The following is a 26,043-nucleotide window of genomic DNA, read 5'->3' as shown; positions in this document are numbered from 1 at the left end:
TGTAACTAGCATGCATCCGGCTGGAAACTCAGGACGCTGCAGCTGAAACGTTCCGGCTACGGCTCTGCGGGCGCGTCTAAGGCCGCGGCCGCGGGGGTCGCAATGGGAGCGGCGCGCGTAGGGTTGGTGGACTGTCACTGCCACATCTCCGCCCCGGACTTTGACCGCGTATGTGAGGGCGATACGGGGCCCGAGGGAGCGGGGACGCCCCCGTCCTTTCCCCTCGTGTTATCTTTGCTCTCCTCCCTTGGGACGAAACCCCATATCCCCCGCCCAGACCCTTGTTTATGGCCTTATGACCTGCCCCTCATTTCCCTATTCCCTATTTAACCTCAGACATACCGATTTTTTTTTTTTTTTTTTTTTTTTGTGATTCAGTCGCGCTAAGCTATTTCCACAAGGCTTTTGTTTGCTCTTCTGAGTTCCTGAAATCGTTCTCCCACCTGCCCTTGGCTGGCCTGTTTTTCCTCTCGGGCCTGTCACCTCCTGGCTGAGATGCCACTTTTCGTGGGAAGCGGTCCTCGAAACGCGTTCAAATCCGGGAGAGGTCGGGCGCGGGCTCACGCCTGTAATCCCAGCACTTTGGGAGGCCGAGGGGGGCGCGGCGCATCTCCTGAGTCTAGGAGATCGTGACCAGCCTGGGCAACATGTTGACACCTCAGTCTCTACAGGAAAAAAACAAACAAAAAAAAAAACAGAAATTAGCTGGGGATGGTGGCGCTTGCCTGTGGTCCCAGCTACTCGGGAGGCTGAGGTGGGAAAATCGCTTGAGCCCAGGAGGTGGAGGTTGCGGTGAGCTGAGATCACGCCTCTGCACTCCAGCCTGGGTAACAATGAGACCCTGTCTCAAAAGAAAGAAAGAAAGAAAAAGGGGGAAGGGGGAAAAATTTCACAAATGGGGGAGAGAGGAAACAAAAAAAATACATGGCCGGGTGTGGTTGCTCTCACTTGTAATCCTAGCACTATGAGAGGCCGAAGCGGGTGGATCGCTTGAGCCCGGGAGTTTGAGACCAGCCTAGGCAATGTGGTGAGAGCCTGCCTCAATTAAAATAATAATACACACATAAAATCAGTTACAAACTGTTTTACCCATTACATGGGAAACTAGAGACTAACAATAGAGGAGTAAGGGGGGTTTTATTTCAGGGGGAAATCCTCCCAGGAGCTGACACTTAAGGCTGAGAAGACAAGGAGCCACCCAAGCAAGGGGCTGAGTGTATGCTAGTTAGGGAAACAGGTTGCAGGCCCCCGGACAAGCTAGAATTTGGCACATTTCAGTTGCCAAAAAGCTGAGTGGAGCTTGATGAGCTAGAAAGAGAAAGGCATGAAACAAAACTGGGGAGGTTTGCAGGGGATAGATGAGGTGGGTCAGTAAGGAATTTGGATTGCATTTGAAGCACAATGTGGATTCATTAAAGGGCTTTTTAAATTTTTTATTTATTTTTATTTTTTAGATTGAGTCTGCCTGTGTCCCCCAGGCTGAAGTGCCATAGCATGATCTCAGGTCGTTGCAATCTCTGCCTCCTGGGCTCAAGCAATTCTCCTGTCTCAGCCTCCCAAGTAGCTGGGATCATGGGTGTGCGCCACCACGCCTGGCTAATTTGTATTTTTTGTATTTTTAATAGAGACAGGGTTTCGTCATGTTGTCCAGGCTGGTCTTGAACTCCTGGCCTCAAGTGATCAACCCTCCTTGACCTCCCAAAGTCCTGAGATTACACAAAAATGGATAGGCATGATGCTATCAATTTTAACACCATTTTGCTGCTGTATGGCAAATGGATGGACAAGAGTGGAAGCTATAAGACTAGTTAGGAGGCTTTTGCAGTATATAGGCAAGAGATGTTGGCTGTTGGTACTATGATGATAGCAGGTGAGTTTGAGATAAATACATGGATTCAAGATACATTTTAGAGTGAGAATCCACAATAAGTACTGAAGAATTGAATGTGGATAGCAAGGGAAAGGGAGGAATAAAGGATGACTCAGATTATTAGCTTATGCTATAGGGAAGATGGCAGTGCTGGTTTACTGAGAAAAGGGAAGACCAAGGTCTGAAGTGGAGGTGGGGAGGTCAGCAGAAGGAATAGGTTTGTGAAGAGAAAATGAAGATTTATGTTTGGGGCATATTTGGGAAACCTAATCCCATGCAAATGGAGATGTCATAATTTTTTAATGTGAGTCATAGGTTCAGGAGAGAATTATAAGCTAAAGATAAAAATTGGGGACTCAGGCTGGGTGTGGTGGCTCACACCTGTAGCCCCAGCACTTTTGGTGGCCGAGGTGGTGGATCACCTGAGGTCATGAGTTCAAGACCAGCTTGGCCAACATGGTGATACACCATCTCTACTAAAAATACAAAGATTAGCTGGGTGTGGTGGCGGTCACTTGTAATCCCAGCTACTCTGGAGGCTGAAGCAGGAGAATCACTTGAACCTGGGTGGCAGAGGTTGCAATGAGCCAAGATCGCACCATTGCACTGCAGTTGGGAGACAAGATGAAACTTCATCTCGGAAAAAAAAACAAAAACAAAAACTGAGGACTCAGTATAATGATGATATTAAAACCATGAGAGGAAGTGAGATCACTCAAGGCAAGTGCAGAAAGAGGAGCAGAGGTGCTTGAATCCAGAAAGACGAAGGGGAGCCAGTCAAGGAGACTGAAAAGTAGCCACCAATGAGAGAGTGGTATTGCAGAAGCGAAGAGTGGAAACCATTTCAAGAAGGAAGGAGTAAGCAAATGAGAGATTCTAAATGCTACTGAGGAGTAGAGTAAGATGAGGACAGATAAATACCCTGTATATTTGACAATAGAGGCTTCTGTTTTAGTGGTGGGAACAGAAGCCAGACTTTACTGAGAGTAGGAGTAAACAGGAGGTGGGTCAGTGTAGGCTCTTTGCTTTCCACTACTCCATTCGTTGCTATCATTGTCATTCTTTGTGATGCCACAACTGCATTGACATATACAGTCCAAGATTAGTTGCTTAGTATCTAAAATAATGGTGATTTCTTATGCTTGTTTTAGGATTTGGATGATGTGTTGGAGAAAGCCAAGAAGGTAAGTCAATATTTGTAATTGCTCTTTTGGTTTTTTATTTTAACTATCATTTCAAACAAAAACAGCTTGAAATTTAGATATACTACCTTGATGTTGTTTCAGTAGTTTATAGTAAGTAGCATTTTTTATTTTTATTTATTTATTTATTTATTGAGATGGAGTCTCGCTCTGTCGCCCAGGCTGGAGTGCAGTGGCGCGATCTCAGCTCACTGCAACCTCCACCTCCCAGGTTCAAGTGATTCTCCTGCCTCAGCCTCCTGAGTAGCTGGGACTACAGGCACGTGTCACTGCACTCAGCTAATTTTTGTATTTTTAGTAGAGACAGGGTTTCACCATGTTGGTCAGGCTGATCTCGAACTCCTGACCTCAGGTGATCTGCCCACCTCGACCTCCCAAAGTGCTGGGATTACAGGAGTGACCCACTGCAACCAGCCAATGTTTATTATTTATAATTAAAATAGAGACAAGGTCTAACTATGTTGCCCAGGCTGGTGTCAAACTCCTGAGCTCAAGCAATCTACCCACCTTGGGCTCCCAAAATGCTAGAATTATAGGCATGCGGCACTGCTCCCAGCCTAAGTAGCATTTATTAAGTGTCTGCTACATGCCAGACACTGAACTAAGGCCTTTCTCGACTTTACCTCATTCAATGTTTCACAGCAACCTTCTGAGGAAATTACTAATTTGTAGCCAACCATTCCCCATTTTTATAGATGAGGAATCTAAGGTCTAGGGATTAGTAACTGGTCCAAAGACATATGCTAGTGAAGTGATGGAGACAAGTTAGTCTGAATTCAAAACATGTTCCTATAGCTACCATGCTGAACAGCGCTATGGAACAAATTGGTCCATCTTTCAGTTTTTAAATTCACATGATTCTGGAGATCTGGGTTATATTATGAAAGTTTTCTGAAATGTTTTGATTTGCTTAGAAAAAGTATTTTTTTTTGGAAGTGTTTATGAAATTCACTGTAACTAGCATTCTGTGACCATCTTAGAAAATAATACAGCCAGAAATGGTTGTAGTGCATTTCTACATACAGGTAACTTTCACTGTGGCACTTAATTAGGAATGTGGGCTTTGGACATATATAGACCTGATGACCCTGAGCAAGTTATCTGACATCCAGAACTCTGTCTCCTGATCTATACAGTAGACTACAGCCTACTTTACAGGTTTCTGTAAATTAAATGAGGCAATATTTATATTGACTGAACATAGGACTTGAAACATAGTAAATACTCAATGATAGCCCTTCTGATTGTATTGATGAAGCATGGGTGAACAAGGATAAATAACTAAAATGCAGAGAAAACTTTAAATGTTGATATATTTATATTAAATGTATATTGTTTGGAACTCTATTCTTTTTTTTTTTTCAGGCCAATGTTGTGGCCCTTGTGGCAGTTGCCGAACATTCAGGAGAATTTGAAAAGATTATGCAACTTTCAGAAAGGTGCTACCTTTAATTAGGATTTTAAAGGGTTGCTAATAAGAACACAGTTATGACATCCAGTTTATAATATCAAAGATCCATTTTTAATGAGAATAAAGAGGAAAAAGCATTTTAGCATAGCCCTGAAAAGAGATTATTTTCTACTTATTCTTTTTTTTTTTTTTTTTTTTGAGAGATGGAGTCTTGCTGTGTCACCCAAGCTGGAGTGCAGTGGCGCAATGTCGGCTCACTGCAACCTCTGCCACCTGGTTTCAAGCAATTCTCTGCTTCAGTCTCCCAAGTAGCTGGGACTAAGGCATGTACCACCAGGCCTGGCTAATTTTTATATTTTTTGTAGAGACAGGATTTCACCATGTTGGCCAGGCTGGTCTCAAACTCCTGGCCTTAAGTGATCCACCTGGCTCAGCCTCCCAAAGTGCTGGAATTACAGACATGAGCCACCATGCCCGGCCTCTACTTATTCTTTAGAATACATTGTAATATACTAGTCTACTGTTCTTGCTTTCTCAATTGGTTCTACATTTTTAGGTATAATGGATTTGTCCTGCCATGCTTGGGTGTTCATCCAGTTCAAGGACTTTCACCAGAAGACCAAAGAAGTGTCACACTAAAGGTAACAGTCATACAAAACAGGAACCATTAAAAACAAACAAACAAAAGAATTATTTGACTCAGTAATCCTCCTCTTTCTAATTTATATTCTCAGGAAATAATCCAAAAGAAGGAAGCACTACCTTCTTTAACAAAGATATTTGTTGCAACATTATTCGTAATAGAGAAAAGGTAGAAACAGCCTAGAGGTTCAGAAATAAAGGAATTATTAGTTAAGTCGTAGAGTGTTAAATGTAATGCATTTATAGAAAATGAGGATTATAAAGTGTATATAGCACATTGAAAATGCTTACTGTATAATATAGGGAGAAAAGCAGGATGCCAAATAGCGTATTCACTATGAGTGACATCTACATAAGCATATATTCATAAGGAAAAGACTGGAGAGAAAACACAGAAATGATAGTAATTGTGATGATCTGTTAGAAATATGTGTAACTTTTTTCACTTTTGGTACTGTAGTCATGTTGCTTCGGCAAAAAAAAGTGATAGAGTATCTAGAAAAAAAAAGATACAAATTCAGAGGTGCTATATACTATTAGGGAACAGATGAGTTCAAGTAAGTAGTATTATCTTTGAACATAGAACCATTGTTACAGGATTGCTCTCCAGCTATTAAATTGCACTGATTTTGTACTCGCTCTAAAAACATCCTACCCGCACGGTCTCACTGACTCACAATAGTCAGTATGTCTTATATTTCACACTTGTCTCCTGACTCAGCATCAGGAAGATCCACAGTTTCATGAGTGCTTTATTGCATAATGGGCTTGATAGCACCATTTCAAAGAAGTAATGACTTTTTGTTACCTATGAATAAATTGAGATATAGTGCCATTTAAAAAATAATCATGTAGGCCGGATGCAGTGGCTCATGCCTGTAATCCCAGCACTTTGGGAGCCTGAGGTGGGTGGATCACGAGGTCAGGAGATTGAGACCATCCTGGCTAACATGGTGACACCTTGTCTCTACTAAAAATACAAAAAATTAGCCAGATGTGGTGGCATGCACCCGTAGTCCCAGCTACTCAGGAGACTAAGGTGGGAGAATCACTTGAACCCAGGAGGCGGAGATTGTAGTAAGCCGAGATTGCTCCACTGCACTCCAGCCTGGGCAACAGAGTGAGACTCCATCTCAAAATAATAATAATAATAATAATAATGTGTCTCTGTTCCTATATTAAGATACCTTTGGTAGCTCTACTTATTTCAAAATAAAATTCATGACCGGGTGTGATGGCTCATGCCTGTAATCCTAACACTTTGGGAGACCGAGGTAGGAGGATCACTCGAGCTCAGGAGTTCAAGACCAGCCTGGGCAACATGGTGAGACTCCATCTCTCAAAAATAATAAAATAGAAATAAACAAAATAAAATTCATTCATTTCAGGTAAAAATGTTTATCCTGGAGCTATCCTGAATTGTTAAATATGATAAAATTAGCTACCTTGCCAGATAGTCACAATTCTACAAATGTGAAATCATAGCAAGGCAGCACTTCTTTCATTTATGTGGGGATTTATACTAATAGACATTCATTTAGTTAGGTAGTCAACCAGTGTGTACTGAGCACCTGCTACATGCCAAGCACTGCTGTCAGCACTGCAGACCCAATAATGAGTAAGATCCCTCTCATGGAAGCTAGATTCTAGATGTTGCAGACAGACAGTCAACAATTACATCAACAGGAAAACTTTCGATAGCACTAAGTGCTTTGAAGACAGTAAAACAAGTTTATGTAGTAGGTGTTGTGGATGCTGGTTGTTAGATGATGTCATCAAGGAAGGACTCTGGTAGTGACAATTGAGCTGCAACCTGAATGTTACAAAGGAATCGGCCATGCAGAGAGAGGATCAGGGTGTTATATGCAAAGGAAACAGCAAAGCACAAAGGTCCTAAGGTAGGAATAAGCTCAGTGTAGTCAAGAAACAGAAAGAGGGCTGATATGGCTAGAGGAAGAGAGGAAGTGATAGTGGTAAGAGGGATGGGCAGAGATCTCTTGTTGGATTTTAGTTTACATGCAGTGGAGGGTTTAATGTGAGAAGTACCAAGATGTAATTTATGTTTTAAAAAGATCCCCTCGGCTCTGGCAGTAAAATGAGTTTAGTGAAGAAAAAAAAAAGATCCCCTTAGCTTTGGTATGAAGAGTGAGTTTTGAAGAGGGCAAAAAATGAAAAGGGGAAAAAGTTAGAAGACTGCAAATGATGGTGGATTAGACCAGAGTACTAGCATTGGAGGTACAGAAATGACTGGATTTGGCATATATTTGGCATTAATATAGAATTGATTGGACTGCTTAACTTACCAAAGCGATTAATATGCCAACAGTATGATAGGTACTTCTTTTTTTTTTTTTCTTTCTGAGATAGAGTCTTGCTCTGTCACCCAGGCTGGAGTACAGTGGCGCCATCTCGGTTCACTGCAGCCTTTGCCTCCCTGGTTCAAGTGATTCTCATGCCTCAGCCTCCTGAGTAGCTGGGATTACAGGCATGTACCACTACACCCAGCTAATTTTTTGTATTTTTAGTAGAGATGGGGTTTTGCCGTGTTGGCCAGGCTGGTCTTCAACTCCTGGCCTCAAGTGATCCACCTGCCTTGGCTTCCCAAAGGGCTGGGATTATAGGTGTGAGCCACCACGCCCAGCCGATAGGTAATTCTTGATTATCAAAGCAGATATGAACCCATCAAATGTTGTGATAATCCTCTGGAATAGACTAGAGATGAGCAGAGTTAGCCCTGTTTTATTCCAGTTGCACTTGTAGTCCATACTGCAGTTTAGTTTTCTCCTGCTAATTAGATTATAAACCCCTTTAAAACAGGAAGTGTGCCTCTTTGCACGTTTACAGGCTTCTAAAATATGTGGTACAAAGCTAGGTATGTAGTAAGTATTCATCAAATTAACTTGTTTTATAAGATGAATTGCCTAGCATCACACAAATCCTTTTAACATATTCCTGAATTAATTAATTCTTGCAATAAATATTATTACCAGGCACAGTTTAGGCACTGGGGATGAACCACAATTCACTGGTGGCATTCTGCTGCCCCTCCATGCAGGGTATTTGCTCTCTAGTTAGCTACTGTTTCTACTTGTCCCACTTCACTAATTTCTGTTAAACACCTGATCCCTGTTCTAAAGGTTCTGAAGAGTAAACATTTTCTATAATAAAAAAATCTATTGTAATTATTTAAAATCATTCTGAATAAATCTCTTTGCTTTGATCCCTTTTGCCCTCCTTCCTTCTTTCATTCATTCCCTTTTTTGTCCCTTCTTCCATTCTTCCTCCAGCAGCATGGTGGAAACAGCATGCATGAGCTTTGAAGTCAGAGGGACCTGGCCTACGGACTTCTGTGATCTGTGGCACATTACTTAACTTCACCAAGTCTGAATTTCCTCATTTGTAAATGATGAATAATTATATAGTAGTATTATGCCTAATCATAAAGTATAGGGGTATATAATCTTTTTTGTACAAAAACTGTAATAGGGTGGGGTGCTATGGCTGACTCCTGTAATCCCAACACTTTGGGAGGCTGAGGTGAGAAGATTGCTTGAGGCCAGGAGTTGGAGACCAGCCTAGGCAACATAGCGAGACCCCATCTCTACACAAAAATTAAAAATATTAGCCAGGCATGGTGGCACATGCCTGTAGTCCCAGCTACTCAGGAGGCTGAGGTAGGAGAATCATTTGAGCCCAGGAGATCAAGGCTGCAGTGAGCTATGATCGCACCACTGCACACTCCAGCCTGGGTCACAAGCTGAGACCCTATCTTTAAAAAAAAAAAAAAACACAAAAGTATAATAGAACCATTAGCTGTTAAGGAACTTAAGACCTTCTGAAGGGAGTGGGGATAGAACTGAGGGCAGAAATAGACCTATAAATAGCCTTATAAATATGTTTACACCTACTAAAATGAAATGACAAAGACCACACACACAAATGCATTTGTACGTATTAAGTAATATGAATTACATTCTACTATTAATTTTTATTTATCATTCTTGACTTGCTGAAAGCTTCCAAATCTATTTTATTAAGAGTTTGAATAGTCTCACTATAAATCTGTTTTGCTTTTTCATAGATAATACATATTCCAAGAGGCATGGTTTTTTCTTCATCTGATCTTCCTCAAAGTGTGTAATTTCTGTGACTCAGGCTTTCTAAGTGTTAGACATTTCCTGGGTGATTTCTCCTACTTCTCCAGTCCCTCTGAGATCTCAGAGACATAGAGTAGTTTGGATGTGTGATATGGAAAAAGCTTTACCTAGAACTGTTTAACCTACTCAGCTTGTTGTCAAATAGCTTTTCTGACATCTAGGGTCATATACCTATCATTTTTATTCAATGTTAATCCTTCTTCAAGTCTGCTAGAATGTATTTCAAGTCTACTAGAATATATTTCAAGGCCTTAACTTACCCTCCTTCATCTTTGTTCTCTCTCATAGTTGTAAAATCTACTCCTGTTCCTCTGTCATCTGCTTTACCTTCCTTTTCTTAATTCTGTCTTGTTCTGATTATCCTCAGGAGAAATACTTTGCAATCTATATATCCTGAAACTAAAATGTGCAATATAGTCTAAAAGGTATCTAGAAGCAATTTTCCATATATTTGTTTTCCCTACCTAAGAAGGGAACCCTCACAGGGCAAATTATCCTCAGTGGAAAAGGTAATATCATTGAAACTAATGGTACACAGCTACTTCAATATTTAATAAACATATATGAGATACTCATTGTTTATATTGCTGGGCATTTAGGACAAGTAGTCAAAGCAGGACTAAAGACAAATGAAATTGGTGAAAACAGTGCAAAGAAAGTATGGGATTATTATTATAAACTCACCAACCAGACGAATTCTAAGGGGAGAACACAACAATGCAGTCGCAAAGCTAACATGCAAAGATGACTCCCTGGTGGTTTGCCTCTCTTTTTCTTAGTGATTTCAGAATGTCCAAATGCCTCCTAAATGTCAGGAAATACCCTCTAAACAGAAGGCAATGTTTAAGTGGTGCTCTTCATAAAAAGTCATATTCTTGTAACCTGAATGGGTATGGGATATGTTTCTACTCAAATTTACAGGTAGAGGTACTCACCATTATAGAAGGATTACTATTGCTAGTTCTTTGACTGCTTAAATGGATTAAATGTATGTAAAGCACCAGGATAGCATAGCACCTAGCACATAATAGGAGCTTGTGAAATAGCAGTTCCCTTCTTCCATTTTAACAATTTTACTTTTTTTCTCCCAGGATTTGGATGTAGCTTTGCCCATTATCGAGAATTATAAGGATCGGTTGTTGGCAATTGGAGAGGTAAGTACTCACTAGCTGATCAAACGACTTCTAATTCAGACTTCTATATGATATATGAAAATAATTTTTAGTTCAGTATTGGTGATTATAACTGACTTGTATAATTGTGTTCACCCCACTTAGCCAAATAATAATTTGTTGATACTTCTTTAATAAGCAAGAAAGCTTGGGGATGAAACAATCAAAAGCCTTGCCATAGACCTACCTTGATTGGAGAAAAATAATAGCATTTCTAAATACTTTGCTTTCTTTTCTTGTGCTTAAATATGGGTCCTTGCTCTGGTGAGTTAATATAGTATCTATAATTCTTCATAAGTAATTTAGAAACACACTTTAAATGGGCTAGAGTTTGTAATTAAAGAACTTTTTTATTTAAATATTTATAATTGTGATTTTTTTTTTTGAGACAGAACATTGCTCTGTCACCTAGCCTGGAGTACAGTGGCGCAATCCCGGCTCACTGCAACTTCCGCTTCCCAGGTTCAAGTGGTTCTCCTGCCTGAGCCTCCTTACTAGCTGGGATTACAGGCATGCACCACAAACCCAGCTAATTTGTTTGTATTTTTAGTAGAGACGGGGTTTCACCATGTTGGCCAGGCTGGTCTTGGACACCTGGCCTCAAGTAATCCACCCACCTTGGCCTCCCAAAGTGCTGGGATTACAGGCATGAGCCACCACGCCTGGCCAATTGTGAAATATTTTTATTACTTGGTAATAACTTCCATTTTTAATTAAAGACAAAAGATAAGAATAACACTTAAATTCAAAATATAGATTATAAAATGCATGCCAAAATAGTCCCAGGAGGAGTCATCTGTAGTCTGTGCCGTCCAATATAGTGGTCACTTAACAGCTCCTGAGCATTTGAAATGTGACTGCTCTGAATTGAGATGTGCTATAAGTGTAAAATACACTGTGTATTTCAAAGTTTTAGTACCAAAAAGGAAAAAAAAAAAGACTGGGCATGCCTGTAATCCCAGCACTTTGGGAGGCCAAGGCGGGCTGATCACTCGAGGTCAGGAATTTGAGACCAGCCTGACCAACATGGTAAAACCTTGTCTCTACTAAAGACACAAAAATTAGCTGGGTGTGGTGGCGGGCACCTGTAATCCCAGCTACTCAGGAGGCTGAGGCAAGACAATCGCTTGAACCTGGAAGGCAGAGGTTGCAGTGAGCCGAGATCGCGCCACTGCACTCCAGCCTGGGCGACAGAGCCAGACTCCATCTCAACAAAACAAAACAAAAAAAAGGAATATAAAGTAACTCAATATTTTATATTGGCTACATGTTTAAAATAATAATATTTGGGATATATTGGGTTAAAGTATCTTTAGACTAATTTCACCTGTTTTTGTGAATATTTTTAATGTGGCTACTAGAATTAATATTTTTATGTGGCTTGCTTTTCTGCCTCACATTATATTTCTATTGGATAGCATCAATCCAAAGATCTCTTTTGAGGTTCCTTAAACCTAAATATGTAATATCTTTTATTTTTCTGCTCTAGGTTGGATTAGATTTCTCCCCTAGATTTGCTGGCACTGATGAACAGAAGGAAGAGCAAAGACAAGTCCTAATCAGACAGATCCAATTAGCCAAAAGACTAAATTTGCCTGTGTAGGTTAATTATTTTTTATGTTAATAGCTATAGAGCAAATTAAATAATGATCAGAGTTCTCCTGAAATGGAACTCTACATTTATCTTTCTCTGAACTACTTTAGTAGATCAAAAACACTACTTTCAGGGTGGTACTTAAAAGACATGTTGTTGTCGTTAAACAGAAATGTGCACTCACGCTCTGCTGGAAGACCTACCATCAACCTTTTACAAGAGCAAGGTATTTCATTTCCTGAGAAAAATAGGCCTAATGTTCAAGTTTGACAATTCCAGTTTATGTTCTCACAAAGCAAGCCATGTTTTAATCTGATTTCTTGAAGGGCAGGGGCAAGAAGGGGGATGAAAATCATCTAAGATGATGTTGCAGGTCAGGCTATTGTTTACATGGTTTTCAGTGTAATTATCATATTTCCCAGGCCCAGACAGATTAAATGAAAAGTTGAATTAAATAATTTATGTCCCTGAATTTAAAAATTAGCACCTTCATAAAAAACAAAGCAAAGCAAAATTAGCAGCTCCAGTTTCTTTTATTTATTTGTTTATTTTTTGAGACAGAGTCTCACTCTGTCACCCAGGCTGCAATGCAGTGGTGCAATCTCGGCTCACTGCAACCTCTGCCTCCTAGGTTCAAGCAATTCTCCTGCCTCAACCTCCCATGTAGCTGAGATTATAGGCACCCACTATCACGCCCAGCTAATTTTTGTATGTTTAGTAGATCTAGGGTTTCGCCATGTTGGCCAGGCTGGTCTTGAACTCCTGACCTCAAGTGATCCACCTGCCTCAGCCTGCCAAAGTGCTGGGATTACAAGAGTGAGCCACCGTGCCCAGCCTATTTTATTTTTTGAGACACAGTCTTGCTCTGTTCCCCAGGCTGGAATGCAATGGCACAATCTTGACTCACTGAAACCTCCACCTCCTATGTTCAAGCTATTCTGCTTCAGCCTCCCAAGTAGCTAGCAGTACAGGTGTGCACCACCACACCCAGCTAATTTTTGTATTTTTAGTAGAGATGGGTTTCATGATGTTGGCCAGGCTGGTCTTGAACTCCTGACCTCAGGTGATCTACCCACCTCGGCCTCCCAAAGTGCTGGGATTACAGGCATGAGCCACTATGCCCGGCCAGCAGCTCCAGTTTCTTAATCAGCTCAGTCAGCTGATTAATGAGGAAAAGGTTAAAAAAAGAAGGGCTATCACACAGCAATCACATTGGATCAGTGTTTTGTATGTTTTCCAGCTGCTGCTTCAGAAATGCAGAATTTACAGAAATGCAGAAATACAGATTTTGGCCATCATACATAAACACACTCTTTTTTGTTTGTTCCTAAAGTAAATTTACATCTTATAGCATTGTTTTTCAATATTTTAAAGGTGCCATCTACAGTAAGAAATATAGTTTATTTTGAGACTCATATTTACATAAAGAAAGCTAACAAAAGTTTAACAAGCAATCCATATATGTGTATGTATAGGTATGTGTGTGTGCTACATACACACACATATATACATATAAGCACTCATTATTGGTTGTGACCTACTAAGTTGGTTTCATAACTTACTTATGGTCATAACTCTCTAATGGTCATTCACACCATTTGAAAAAACTCTGTCAAATAATAAAGTAAATGTAATTGCCTGCAACTAGGAATCAGTGATGAATAGTTCTGAGGTCACTGAAAGCATGATTTTTATGCAGGCTGAGCAGCTACCCTTTAAGAACTGGGGATAGTTTTATGAAGCCCACTCTATGGAATTTGTGTCACTTAGTTCCCCATTTCTTCTTTCACTAGCATTTTTGTTAAGATAATCCATTTGACTGCCTAAAAACCTCCTGTGAGAAACAATGAGACAGCTCACAGACTTCTAGAAAAGATCTGATGGTGCAGGAAATTTATATTTGTCTTTAAAATTGAATATTTCTCCTTTTTTTTTTTTTTTTTTTTTTTGAGACTGGGTCTCACTCTGTTGCCCAGGCTGAATTGCAGTGGGGCAATCTCTGCTCACTGCAACCTCCACCTCCCGGGCTCAAGAGATCTTCTCACTTCAGCCCCACAACTAGTTGGGACTATGGGCACACACCACCACACCCTGCTAATTTTTTGTGTGTATATTTTTAGTAGAAACTGGGTTTCACCATGTTGCCCAGGCTGGTCTCAAACTCCTGAGCTCAAGAGATCCTCCCACCTCAGCCTCCCAAAGTGCTGGGATTACAGACATGAGTCACTGTGCCTGGCCAACATTATAGAATATTTCAATTTTATTCTGAAGATTAAGAATTTTCTCTCTCTGTGTCTATCTATCTATCTTATCTATCTATCTATCTATCTATCTATCTATCTATCTATCTATCTCTCTATCTCTCTATATATTTTTTTGAGATGGAGTCTCGCTGTATTACCCAGGCTGGAGTGCAGTGGTGCAGTCTCGGCTCACTGCAACCTCTGCCTCCCGGGTTCAAGTGATTCTCCTGCCTTAGCCTCCCAAGTAGCTGGGGTTACAGGTTCCCACCACTACTCCCAGCTAATTTTTTTGTATTTTTAGTAGAGATGGGATTTCACCATGCTAGTCAGGCTTATCTTGAACTGCTGACCTCAGGTCATCCGCCCATCTCGGCCTCCCAAAGTGCTGGGATTACAGATGTGAGCCACCACGCCCAGCCTATATATATTTTTATTAGTTTATTTTTTGAAAGAGAGTCTCACTCCAATGCCTAGCTTAGAGTGCAATGGTGCGATCGCAGTTCACTGCAGCCTCGACATCTCAGGCTCAGGTGATCCTCCCACCTTAGCTTCCTGAGCAGCTGGGACTATAGGCCTGCACTACCATGCCCAGGTAAGTTTTGTATTTTTGTAGAGACAGGGTTTCACTATGTTGGCCAGGCTGGTTTCGAACTCCTGGGCTCAAGTGATCTGCCTGCCTTGGCCTTCCAAAGTTCTGGGATTACAAGTGTGAGCCACTGTGCCTGGCTTAAAATTTACTGTATTTTTATTCTACTCTTTGAACACTGTACATTTATCCACCCTTTAGAAGTTATAAAACCTCTTGTTTAATATCCTAGTGACCAACATTTACTTAAAATTTCAGACTTCTGTTATTTAATCTGATTAATGGGAAATAAAATGGAATTCTGCCTTATCTTTCATTTTTGAAAGGTGCTGACAAGGTACTACTGCATGCATTTGATGGTCGGCCATCTGTAGCCATGGAAGGAGTAAGAGCTGGGTACTTCTTCTCAATTCCCCCTTCTATCATAAGAAGTGGACAGGTAAATTTTGTCATTGAAACTCATCTAACACTTTATGAAATAAAATTTAAAACATGAGCTTTTATTACATACTTATGATACTATTCTAGTTACTTTACAAAAATTAATCTTAGGTCTCTACCTCACATATATATAAAAATGAACTCAGAAATTAATCAAAGACTTAAATATAAAACCAAAATAAGGCCAGGCACAGGGGCTTATGCTTGTAATCCCAGCACTTTGGAAGGCTAAAGCGGGTGGATCACCTGAGGCCAGGAGTTTGAGACCAGCCTGACCAATATGGTGAAACCCTGTCTCTGCTAAAAATACAAAAATTAGCTGGGCGTGCTGGCATGTGCTTGTAATCCCAGCTACTCGGGATGGTGAGGCAGGAGAATCACTTGAACCAGGAGATGGAGGTTGCAGTGAGCCGAGATCAAGCAATTGCACTCCAGCCTAGTCAACAAGAGCAAAACTCCATCCCAAAAAAAAAAAAAAAAGTAAAAATTCCTAGAGGAAAACAGGCCTTAATTTGTGTGACTCCTTGATTAGGCTGTGGCGTCTTAGATAGGTCATTAAAATCGTAACCAAAGAAAAAAATTTATTGGACATGATCAAAATTTAAAATTTTCACAATAAAAAATTTAAGACTTTTATAATTCAAAGTACATTATCACAAAAGTGAAAATACAACCCTTAGAAAGATAAAAAATCTTTTCAAACCATGTATCTGATAAGGGTCTAGTATCCAGAATATATAAAGCACCATTACAACTCAATAAAAAGACATAACCTGATTAAAATATGTGCAAATTATTTAAATTAGATGTGTCTCTAAAGAAAACATACAAGTGGCCAATAAGCTCATAAAAAGATGCTCAACCTCATTAGCCATTATGGAAATAGAAATCAAAGGTACAGTGAGAGATACCACTTCATACCACTAAGTTTGGCAGTTCTTTAGAAACATAATAAAATTACCATGTGACCCAGCAATTCCACCCCTAGGTAGATACCCAAAAGAGATTAAAACATATGTCCACACAGAAACTTGTACATAAATGTTTATAGCAGCATTATTCATAGTAGCCAACAAGTAGAAACAACCTAGATGTCTGTCAGCTGATGAATGGATAAATAAAATGTGCTATATCCACACAGTGGAATATAAAGTCATAAAAAGGAATGAAGAGGAATAAAGTCATGAAAAGAAATGAAGTACTGAATCATGCTACAGCATGGATGAACCTTGAAAACATTATACTAAGAGAAAGCGACCAGATAAAAAACCACATCTTGTATTATTCCATTCATGTGAAATGTCCAGGTGAGGCAGATCTATAGACACAAAATAGATTAGTGGTTTCCAGGATTTTGAGGAGAAGGATAATAGGGAGTGACAGCTAATGGGTATGGGGTTTCTTTTTGGCGTGATGAAAATATTCCAGAACTAGATAATGGTGATGATTGTACAATTTTGTGAATATAGCAAAAAACACTGAATTGTATACTTTTAAAGAGTGAATATTATGGTATGTGAATTACAGCTTTAAAACTTAAAAAACTAGGCTGGGTGCAGTGGCTCACACCTGTAATTCCAGCACTGTGGGAGGCGGGCAGATCATAAGATCAGGAGATTGAGACCATCCTGGCTAACACGGTGAAATCCCGTCTCTACTAAAAAAATACAAAAAATTAGCCGGACATGGTGGCAGGCACCTGTAGTCCCAGCTACTTGGGAGGCTGAGGCAGGAGAATGGCGTGAACCCAGGAGGCGGAGCTTGCAGTGAGCTGAGATTGCGCCACTGCACTCCAGCCTGGGCGAAAAGTGAGACTCTGTCTCAAAAAAAAAAAAAAAAAAATTAGCCAAGTGTGGTGGTGTGTGCCTGTAGTCCCAACTACTTAGGAGGCTGAGGTGGGAGGATGGCTTCAGCCCAGGAGATGGTGGGTCCAGTGAGCTGAGAATGTGCCACTCCACTCCAACATGAGTGACAGAGCCAGACTCTGTCTCAAAAACAAACAAAACCCTTAGATTTATAAACATAAAGCTTTGAGTGCCTTAAAGTGGATGTTAGAAACACTGAATGTGATGAGGGTGGAGAAACAACAGAAATCACTTCCTTGTCAATGTTGGCATGTGATAACAGATGTTTGGATTTCTGCTTGCTGGGTATACCTCATTTTTGCTGTGGTTACTATTTTTTGGTTTCCCTAGAAGCTTTGGATAACTTCTAGGAATTAGTGTTTATATTTTAACATAACTTTTAGTAGTGGAATTATGAGAACATCCAGTTAGCATTTATCAATTGAATTGTTTTTTTGAAGCAGAGTCTCACTCTGTCGCCCACACTAGGGTGCAGTGATGTGATCTTGGCTAACTGCAATCTCCGCCTCCCAGGTCCAAGCGATTCTCCTGCCTCAGCCTTCCGAGTAACTGGGATTACAGGCATGTACCACAATGCCTGGCTAATTTTTAAATTTTTTTTTTCCACTCTTGTTAGGCTGCAGTGCAGTGGTGTGATCTCAGCTCACTGCAACCTCTGCCTCCTGGGTTCAAGTGATTCTGCCTCAGCCTCCCAAGTAGCTAGGATTACAGGTGCCCGCCACCACGCCCAGCTAATTTTTGTATTTTTAGTAGAGATGGTGTTTCACCATGTTGGCCAGGCTGGTCTCGAACTCCCAACCTCAAGTGATCAGCCTGCCTTGGCCTCCCAAAGTATGGGATTACAGGTGTGAGCTACCACAACCGGCCTATCAATTGAATAGTAAAAAATAATTTTCTTTTTTTAAAATCCCAAAGTATGGGATTATAGGTATGAGCCACCACACCTGGCTTAATTTTTGTATTCTCAGTAGAGATGGGGTTTTATCATGTTGCCCAGGCTGGTCTCAAACTCCTGGTCTCCAGTGATCCACCCAGCTCAGCCTCCCAAAGTACTGGGATTACAGGTGTGAGCTACCACAACCGGCCTATCAATTGAATAGTAAAAAATAATTTTTTTTTTGAGGCAGAGTCTCACTCTGTTGCCCAGTCTGGAGTACAGTGGTGCAATCTCGGCTCACTGCAACCTTGCCTGGCTAATTTTTGTATCTGTATTTATATTTTATTATTTTTTTATTTTTTTGAATCAGAGTCTTGCTCTGTTGCCCAGTCTGGAGTTCAGTGGCATGATTTCGGCTCACTGTAACCTCTGCTCCTGGGTTCAAGTGATTCTTCTGCCTCAGCCTCCTGAGTAGCTGGGATTACTAATAGGCGCCCACCACCATGCCTGGCTAATTTTTGTATTTTTATTAGAGATGGGGTTTCACTATGTTGGCCAGGCTAGTCTCAAACTCCTGACATTGTGTTCCGCCTGCCTTGGCCTCCCAAAGTTCTGGGATTACAGGCGTGAGTCACCACGCCTGGCAATTTTTGTATTTTTAGTAGAGATGGGGTTTCACCGTGTTGGTCAGGCTGGTCTTGAACTCCTGACCCCATGATCCACCTGCCTCGGCCTCCCAAAGTGCTGGGATTACAGGCGTGAGCCACCGCGCCTAGCCTAAAGCATAAATTTTAAGTTCTTGCATAATAAAATGTATTATTAGCATGTCAATTTAATGCTCTTTTTCTTTATTTCTCATGTTTTAAACTTACCTGGTTTTTCTTTTCTCTAAGAAGCAGAAACTTGTGAAACAGTTGCCTTTAACCTCTATATGCTTAGAAACAGATTCACCTGCACTAGGACCAGAAAAACAGGTAAATAGTTTTCTAATTTCTGTATTATTTAGATTGTATCTTTCATTTGAGCTCTTTTCAATTTAGCTGTGTTTCTCATTATAGTGTAAATACAGTGGAATCCTCATATAGTGCTAGATTAAGGGCTTATATTAACTTTATTTCAGGTCTTTCTAAATATAGCTGTTGTGCTCCAGAGAATATTATTTGATAATGGAGCATGTCCTAATGTATGTAATAATAAGAGTCAAACCAGTATAGTAAAAAGTACAGTGTATGCAGTCAGAAAGACAAATTCAAATGCTCTTGTCTACCTACTAGCTGACTTTGGGCAAGCTACTTAATCTCTCTGAAACTGCTTTTTCATTTATAAAATGTGGGTAAAATAATAAATACATTAAAATATTATGGTGGGCTGGGCATGGTGGCTCATACTTGTAATCCCAGCACTCTGAGAGGCCAAGGCAGGCAGATCACCTGAGGTCAGGAGTTCGAGACCAGCTTGACCAACATGGAGAAACCCTGTCTCTACTAAAACTACAAAAAAATTAGCTGGGTGTGGTGGCACATGCCTCTGAAATCACACCTACTCAGGAGGGTGAGGCAGGAGAATTGCTTGAACACGGGAGGCGGAGGTTGCAGTGAGCCAAGATCGCGCCATTGCACTCCAGCCTGGGCAACAAGAGCAAAACTCTGTCTCAAAAAAAAAAAAAAAAAAAAAAAAAAAAAATTATGGTAAGTACTATATGACGTAATGTATGTGAAAGTGCCTAGCAGTATCTGGTATACAGTAGGTACTCAATGAATGTTCATTTTTCCTCTTTTAGTTAGCATGTTATAATGAAGTTCTATTTCTTTCTTTTTTTTTTTTTTTTTTTTTTTTTTTTTTGTGACGGAGTCTCACACGATCGCCCCGGCTGGAGTGCAGTGGCCGGATCTCAGCTCACTGCAAGCTCCGCCTCCCGGGTTCACGCCATTCTCCTGCCTCAGCCTCCCGAGTAGCTGGGACTACAGGCGCCCGCCACCTTGCCCGGCTATTTTTTTGTATTTTTTAGTAGAGACGGGGTTTCACTGTGTTAGCCAGGATGGTCTCGATCTCCTGACCTCGTGATCCACCCGTCTCGGCCTCCCAAAGTGCTGGGATTACAGGCTTGAGCCACCGCGCCCGGCTATTTCTTTCAATACAAGTATTGATACAGTCATAGGTTTATTTATGATCTTTGCTGTTAGTATCTCTTTTTGTTATTGTAAGCCATAAAGAATCATAGTTTAAATTTCACTCTCTTTAATATTACTACTATTTTAAATTATAATTTTCTGAAAGTAAGCCACAGTATATGCTTTATTTGCTTTAGGCCGTACCTATTACAATGACCTCCCAATGTGCAGTTTAATAAGTGCCTCTGACTACCCATCAGATCTGTGTCTCTATGCCTGCCAAATTCAGAGAATTAGCACTCAAAATTTAGAGGTTTGGGACCAGTAGCAATTATTATCAGTTTATTCAGAAACTATGATTATATGTGATTGCAGTGTGAGTTTTACTAATTGATGTTCAATAATTTTTTTTTTTTTTTTGAGACAGGGTCTCACTCTGTCACTCAAGCTATAGTGCAGTGGTGTGATCACAGCAACCTTGACTTTCTGGGTTCAGATGATTCTCCATCAGGCATGTGCTACAATGCCTGGCTAGTTGTTTTTGGGTTTTTTGGGTGTTTTTGTTTTTGTTTTTGAGACAGAGTCTTGCTCTGTCGCCTAGGCTGGTGTGCAGTGGCGCGATCTCAGCTCACTGCAATCTCCGCCTTCCAGGTTCAAGCAATTCTCTTGCCTTAGCCTTCCTAGTAGCTGGGATTACAGGCTTGTGCCACCACACCTGGCTGATTTTTGTATTTTTAGTGCAGATGGGGTTTCACCGCGTTGGTCACGCTGTTCTTGAATTCCTGACCTCAAGTGATCCGCCTGCCTTGGCCTCCCAAAGTGCTGGGATTATAGGCATGAGCCACTGCACATGGCCATTTTTATATTTTTTGTAGATACGAGGTTTTACCATGTTGCCCAGGCTGGTCTTGGACTCCTGGCCTCAAGGAATCCTAGCCTCCTGTCTTGGCCTCCCAAAGTGCTAGGATTATAGGCGTGAGCCACTGTGCCTGACCTTTATTTTTATTTTCTTTGAGACAGGATCTCACTCTATGGCATAGGCTGGAGTACAGTGGCACAATCATAGCTTACGGCAGCCTCCACCTTCTAGGCTCAAGTGATCCTCCCACCTCAGCCCCCACCTCCGGTAGCCACCCAGGCTGGTCAATTACATATTTTTATAAATCAGCTATTATAAGAATGTAAAGCTGGGTGTGGTGGCTCACACCTGTAATTCCAGCACTTTGGGAGACTGAGGTGGGTGGATCACCTGAGGTCGGGAGTTCGAGACAAGCCTGACCAACATGGAGAAACCCCGTCTCCAATAAAAATACAAAATGAGCCAGGCGTCATGGTGCACACCAATAATCCTAGCTACTCAGGAGTCTGAGGCAGGAGAATTGCTTGAATCAGGGAGGCAGAGGTTGCCGTGAGCCGAGATCACGTCATTGCACTCCAGCCTGGGCAACAAGAGTGAAACTCCATCTCAAAAAAAAAAAAAAGAAAGAAAGAAAGAATGTAAAATATAGAGGAATGGGAAAGTAGAGGATCACACTAGTTTTTCCTGTTTTGGTGTAGGACAGAATGGTACAAAATTGCCACTTTGATTAGTATAAAATGGAAGGAAAGGACCTAGCATTATTCTTCCTAAACAGGAATAAATTTTGATGGCCGTTGTAAGTCAGTTTTATATTTATATTTAGTTGATTTGACAAAAAAATGTGAGTTTTTGGCATAGTGCCTTGTGCAAAGTAGGTACCAGTTGAGAGCATCCCTAATCTGAACATCCTAAATCCAAAATGCTCCAAAATCTAAAACTTTTTCATCATCAATGTTGCACTACAAATGGAAAATTCCACAAATGAGTACTTAACAAAACTTTATTTCATGCACAAAATAATTTAAAATACTGTATAAAGTTACTCTCAAGCGATGTGTGTAAGGTGTATATGAAACATAAATGAGCCCAGGCACAGTGACTCATGCCTGTAATCCCAGCACTTTGGGAGGCCAAAGCGGGCAGATCACCTGAGGTCATGAGTTTGAGACCAGCTTAACCAACATGGAGAAACCCTGTCTCCACTAAAAATACAAAATGAGCCGGGCGTGGTGGTGCATGCCTGTAATCCCAGCTACTCGGAAGGCTGAGGCAGGAGAATTACTTGAATCCAGGAGGCGTAGGTTGCAGTGAACTGAGATTGCACCACAGCCCTCCAGTCTGGGCAACAGAGAAAAAAAAAAGAGAGAGAGAAATGAATTTGTGTTCAGAATTGGTCCACATCCCCAAGATATCTTGAGATGCATATGCAAATATTTTTAAAATTCTAAATTTGAAACCCTTCTGGTTCCAAGCATTTTGGGTAAGGGATACTCAACCTGTACTCAATAAATATTTTTTGATAAATGAATTTCTTAACCGCATATTATTTTTGTTAAGTAAAATGTGTCTGTTATAGAAAGTTAGAAAACACAGAAAATCATAAACAAGAAAATAAATCATCTACCACCCAAAGGTTACCACTATAATATAGTAGCTAAGTCCATAAACTCTGAAGTCAGATTGCCTGGGTTTAAACCCCAGCCAGGCTACTTACTAGCTGTTTGGGATTCCTTCTTATCTATGAAAATAGGGATACTATTAATAATAGTACCACAAAGTTATTTTGAGGATTAAATGGGAAATTCCGTGAAAGGCTTAGAACAATGCTGCATCTACAGAAAACACTAAAGTTTGTGTGTTCTTTCAGACTTTTTTTTTTTTGACATAGTCTCACTCTGTCACCTGGGCTGGAATGCAGTGGCACTATCTCGTCTCACTGCAACCTCCGCCTCCCGGGTTCAAGCGATTCGCCTGCCTCAGTCTCCCAAGTAGCTGAGATTACAGGTGCCTGCCACTATGCCCAGCTAATTTTTTGTATTTTTAGTAGAGACAGGGTTTCACCATGTTGGCCAGGTTGGTCTCTAACTCCTGACCTCATGATTTGCCCGCCTCGGCCTCCCAAATCCCAAATCACGCTGGGATTACAGGCGTGAGCCACCACACCCAGCCTTCTTTCAGACTTTTTTATGTTCATTTATGTATGCACATATATTTCATAAAAACAGGATTAATTTGGACATATTATTTTATAACTGATCTTTATGTGGTAAACCTCTGTATATATATTTTTTTGTTAATTTTTTTTTAATAGAGACAAGGTCTCACTATGTTGCCCAGGCTGGTCTCATACTCCTGAGCTCAAGTGATCCTCCCACCTCAACCTTCCTAAGTGCTAAGATTATAGGTATAAGCCACTGCACCTAGCTGAACCTCTGTGTATATTAATAAACATACTTTGCTTCATCATGTTTAATTACTGCATAATATTCCAGTATGTGAGTTTACCATATTTTACTTGATATTGGTCATCTAGATTGTATTATAAACAACATGATTAACATAAATCTTTGTGCCCATTTTTTTTTTTTTAGGCTACATTACCAAAGTGGGTTTTTAAAAATTTTAACAGTAATGTTATTCCTCTGAACATTATCATCCTGAGTAGATGCTTATTGATAGTAACTATAATAATTTATTTCATCGAATCTAAATGCTACTGATTGTAGAGGCACCATTGTTTACCATTGTTTTATGACCATTAAGACAGAAAAAACACTGCCAGTTATACTATGAAATACCACTGAATCTAAATGAAATATACTATATCAATTTCAGAGATGTTAAAATAGGGGAGGAAATGCATCTTAGAATCAGTGAAACACCAGTACATAATCTATTTCATCTTTCCAATACATGTTGGCAATTCTTGAATCAAACTGTCATGTAACCTGTGAGGCAGGCGGCCAAGCAGCAGAGCAGTGACCTTTTACAAGCATTCATGTAAGCAACAAACCAAAGGACAGTTAATCCATGTGTCAGGCAGGTTACCAAGTGTTCACTGTTTGCAGACTGCTTCATGTGCTAGGAGCTAGGGACTTCAATTGTTAATACCTCAGGGTTCTTTTCAGGAGCGGCGTAGATTTACAATCAACATTGCAGCCATGCCTCCCTCCCAGCCCTCATCCCCATCTAAAAAAAAAAAAAAAAAAAAGGAACCCATCAGTTGTTTTTACCAACTCATTTTCTTCGGTTTTATCTATAGTCTCCAAGGATCTGCTTCCCTTCAGTGTCATGTTTGACAGGGTGTGTCTGCTGTCTTGTTTCAGGTACGGAATGAGCCCTGGAACGTTTCTATTTCTGCAGAATATATCGCCCAGGTGAAAGGGATCTCAGTGGAAGAAGTGATAGAAGTGACGACACAGAATGCATTAAAACTGTTTCCTAAGCTCCGACACTTGCTCCAGAAATAGCTTCAAAACCATCCATTACAAAATCTAATCAACTGCAGGGGGCAGCATTTGAAAAATAGAAATGTTCTGATGAAGAATCTGAACTAAAGAAGCTGTTTTATAGGGTTATAGAAGATTATAATTGTAGAGAAATATTTCTCTTAGAAATAAAACTGGTCTTGGATCCTGAAACCCTGGGTTCTGATTCTAGCCTTGTGCTGCTTTTCAATTAGCCGAGTTCTAGCAGGATATTGGGAAAATACTGCTACTTCTTACATTGCCCTTTTATATAGAACCAGCATCTGAACTGAAACCATTGCTTCTGGGAATGGGAAGGTGGCTCCCACAGAAGAGTATAAGCCCTCCTGTGATGAGAATGGAGTAGGCTAAAGTATGGTTTTTTTTGTTTTTTTTGTTTTTTTTTAGATAGAGTTTTGCTCTTGTTTCCCAGGCTGGAGTGCAGTGGCATGATCTTGGCTCACCTCAACCTCTACCTCCTGGGTTCTAGCAAGTCTCCTCCCTCAGCCTCCCAAGTAGCTGGGATTACAGGCATACACCACCACTCCTGGCTAATTTTGTATTTTTAGTAGAGACAGGGTTTCTCTGTGTTGGTCAGGCTGGTCTCGAACTCCCGACCTCAGGTGATCTGCCCACCTCGGCCTCCCAAAGTGCTGGGATTACAGGTGTGAGCCAATGTGCCAGCCTAAAGTGTGATCTTACCACCTAATTTTCTTCCCATAGGATTTAGCCAGTGAAGGGAGAATGTCTGGTTTTCTATGCTATCAGAAATCTCTTTTCTAGGTTTGTAAAATTGAACTTTTAGTACTTTGAATTATTTCTCTTTAAGATAAAAGTGCATAAGGTTTTTACACTTATCTTAGATTTTTGACTTATAAGACCAATGGTTTAAACAATCATTACTAGGCCGGGCGCGGTGGCTCAAGCCTGTAATCCCAGCACTTTGGGAGGCCGAGATGGGTGGATCACGAGGTCAGGAGATCGAGACCATCCTGGCTAACACGGTGAAACCCCATCTCTACTAAAAATACAAAGAAATTAGCCGGGCGTGGTGGCAGGCGCCTGTAGTCCCTGCTACTCGGGAGGCTGAGGCAGGAGAATGGCGTGAACCCAGGAGGCGGAGCTTGCAGTGAGCCGAGATAGTGCCACTGCACTCCAGCCTGGGCGACAGAGCAAGACTCCGCCTCAAAAAAAAAAAACAATCATTACTAAATACCAAGCCCAATGTTTAGTTAATACACCAATTTTAAGTTGCGGTCCGAATTTTGTCAACATATTTAGAATGTAAATGGCATTATTTAAAGTGTTTCTTACTTCTCTGTGAACAGTAGTATTTTGTATTTTTAAGTTTAAAAATGTTAGTGTAAGCCAGGCACAATGGCATTCTCCTGTAGTGCCAGCTACTCAGGAGGCTGAGATGGAAGGACCCTTTAAGCCCAAGTTTGAGTCAGGCCTGGGCAACATAGTGAGATGTGAGAACCTGTCTCTAAAAAAGTCAATAAATGAAAATCTCAAACAAATTAAACATCTCAGGTGTAAAGACAGT

The 26,043-nt window shown here is 40.7% G+C and overlaps 1 protein-coding gene across 5 annotated transcripts; it reads left to right on the top strand.

Moving 5' to 3' along the window:
- Positions 1-16: 16 nt before the first annotated feature.
- Positions 17-24,671, top strand: TATDN3 (TatD DNase domain containing 3). Of its 5 annotated transcripts, none has more exons than XM_007988494.3 (10): positions 17-168; positions 3,022-3,054; positions 4,438-4,511; positions 5,040-5,124; positions 10,374-10,436; positions 11,944-12,053; positions 12,219-12,274; positions 15,204-15,316; positions 18,957-19,034; positions 24,357-24,671. In XM_007988494.3, the coding sequence occupies exons 1-10, from the start codon at positions 103-105 to the stop codon at positions 24,498-24,500; spliced, it is 822 nt and encodes a 273-aa protein (XP_007986685.3). In that variant the 5' UTR covers positions 17-102; the 3' UTR covers positions 24,501-24,671. The 5 variants fall into 5 exon arrangements, with proteins under 5 accessions (XP_007986685.3, XP_007986684.3, XP_037841507.2 ...); XM_007988493.3 differs by having other exon boundaries at positions 18,954-19,034; XM_037985579.2 differs by lacking the exon at positions 15,204-15,316.
- Positions 24,672-26,043: the final 1,372 nt, after the last annotated feature.

Source organism: Chlorocebus sabaeus, chromosome 25 (genome assembly GCF_047675955.1).
Source record: "Chlorocebus sabaeus isolate Y175 chromosome 25, mChlSab1.0.hap1, whole genome shotgun sequence".
Taxonomy (NCBI): Eukaryota; Metazoa; Chordata; class Mammalia; order Primates; family Cercopithecidae; genus Chlorocebus; species Chlorocebus sabaeus.
This window is presented reverse-complemented; position numbering and strand designations above follow the sequence as displayed.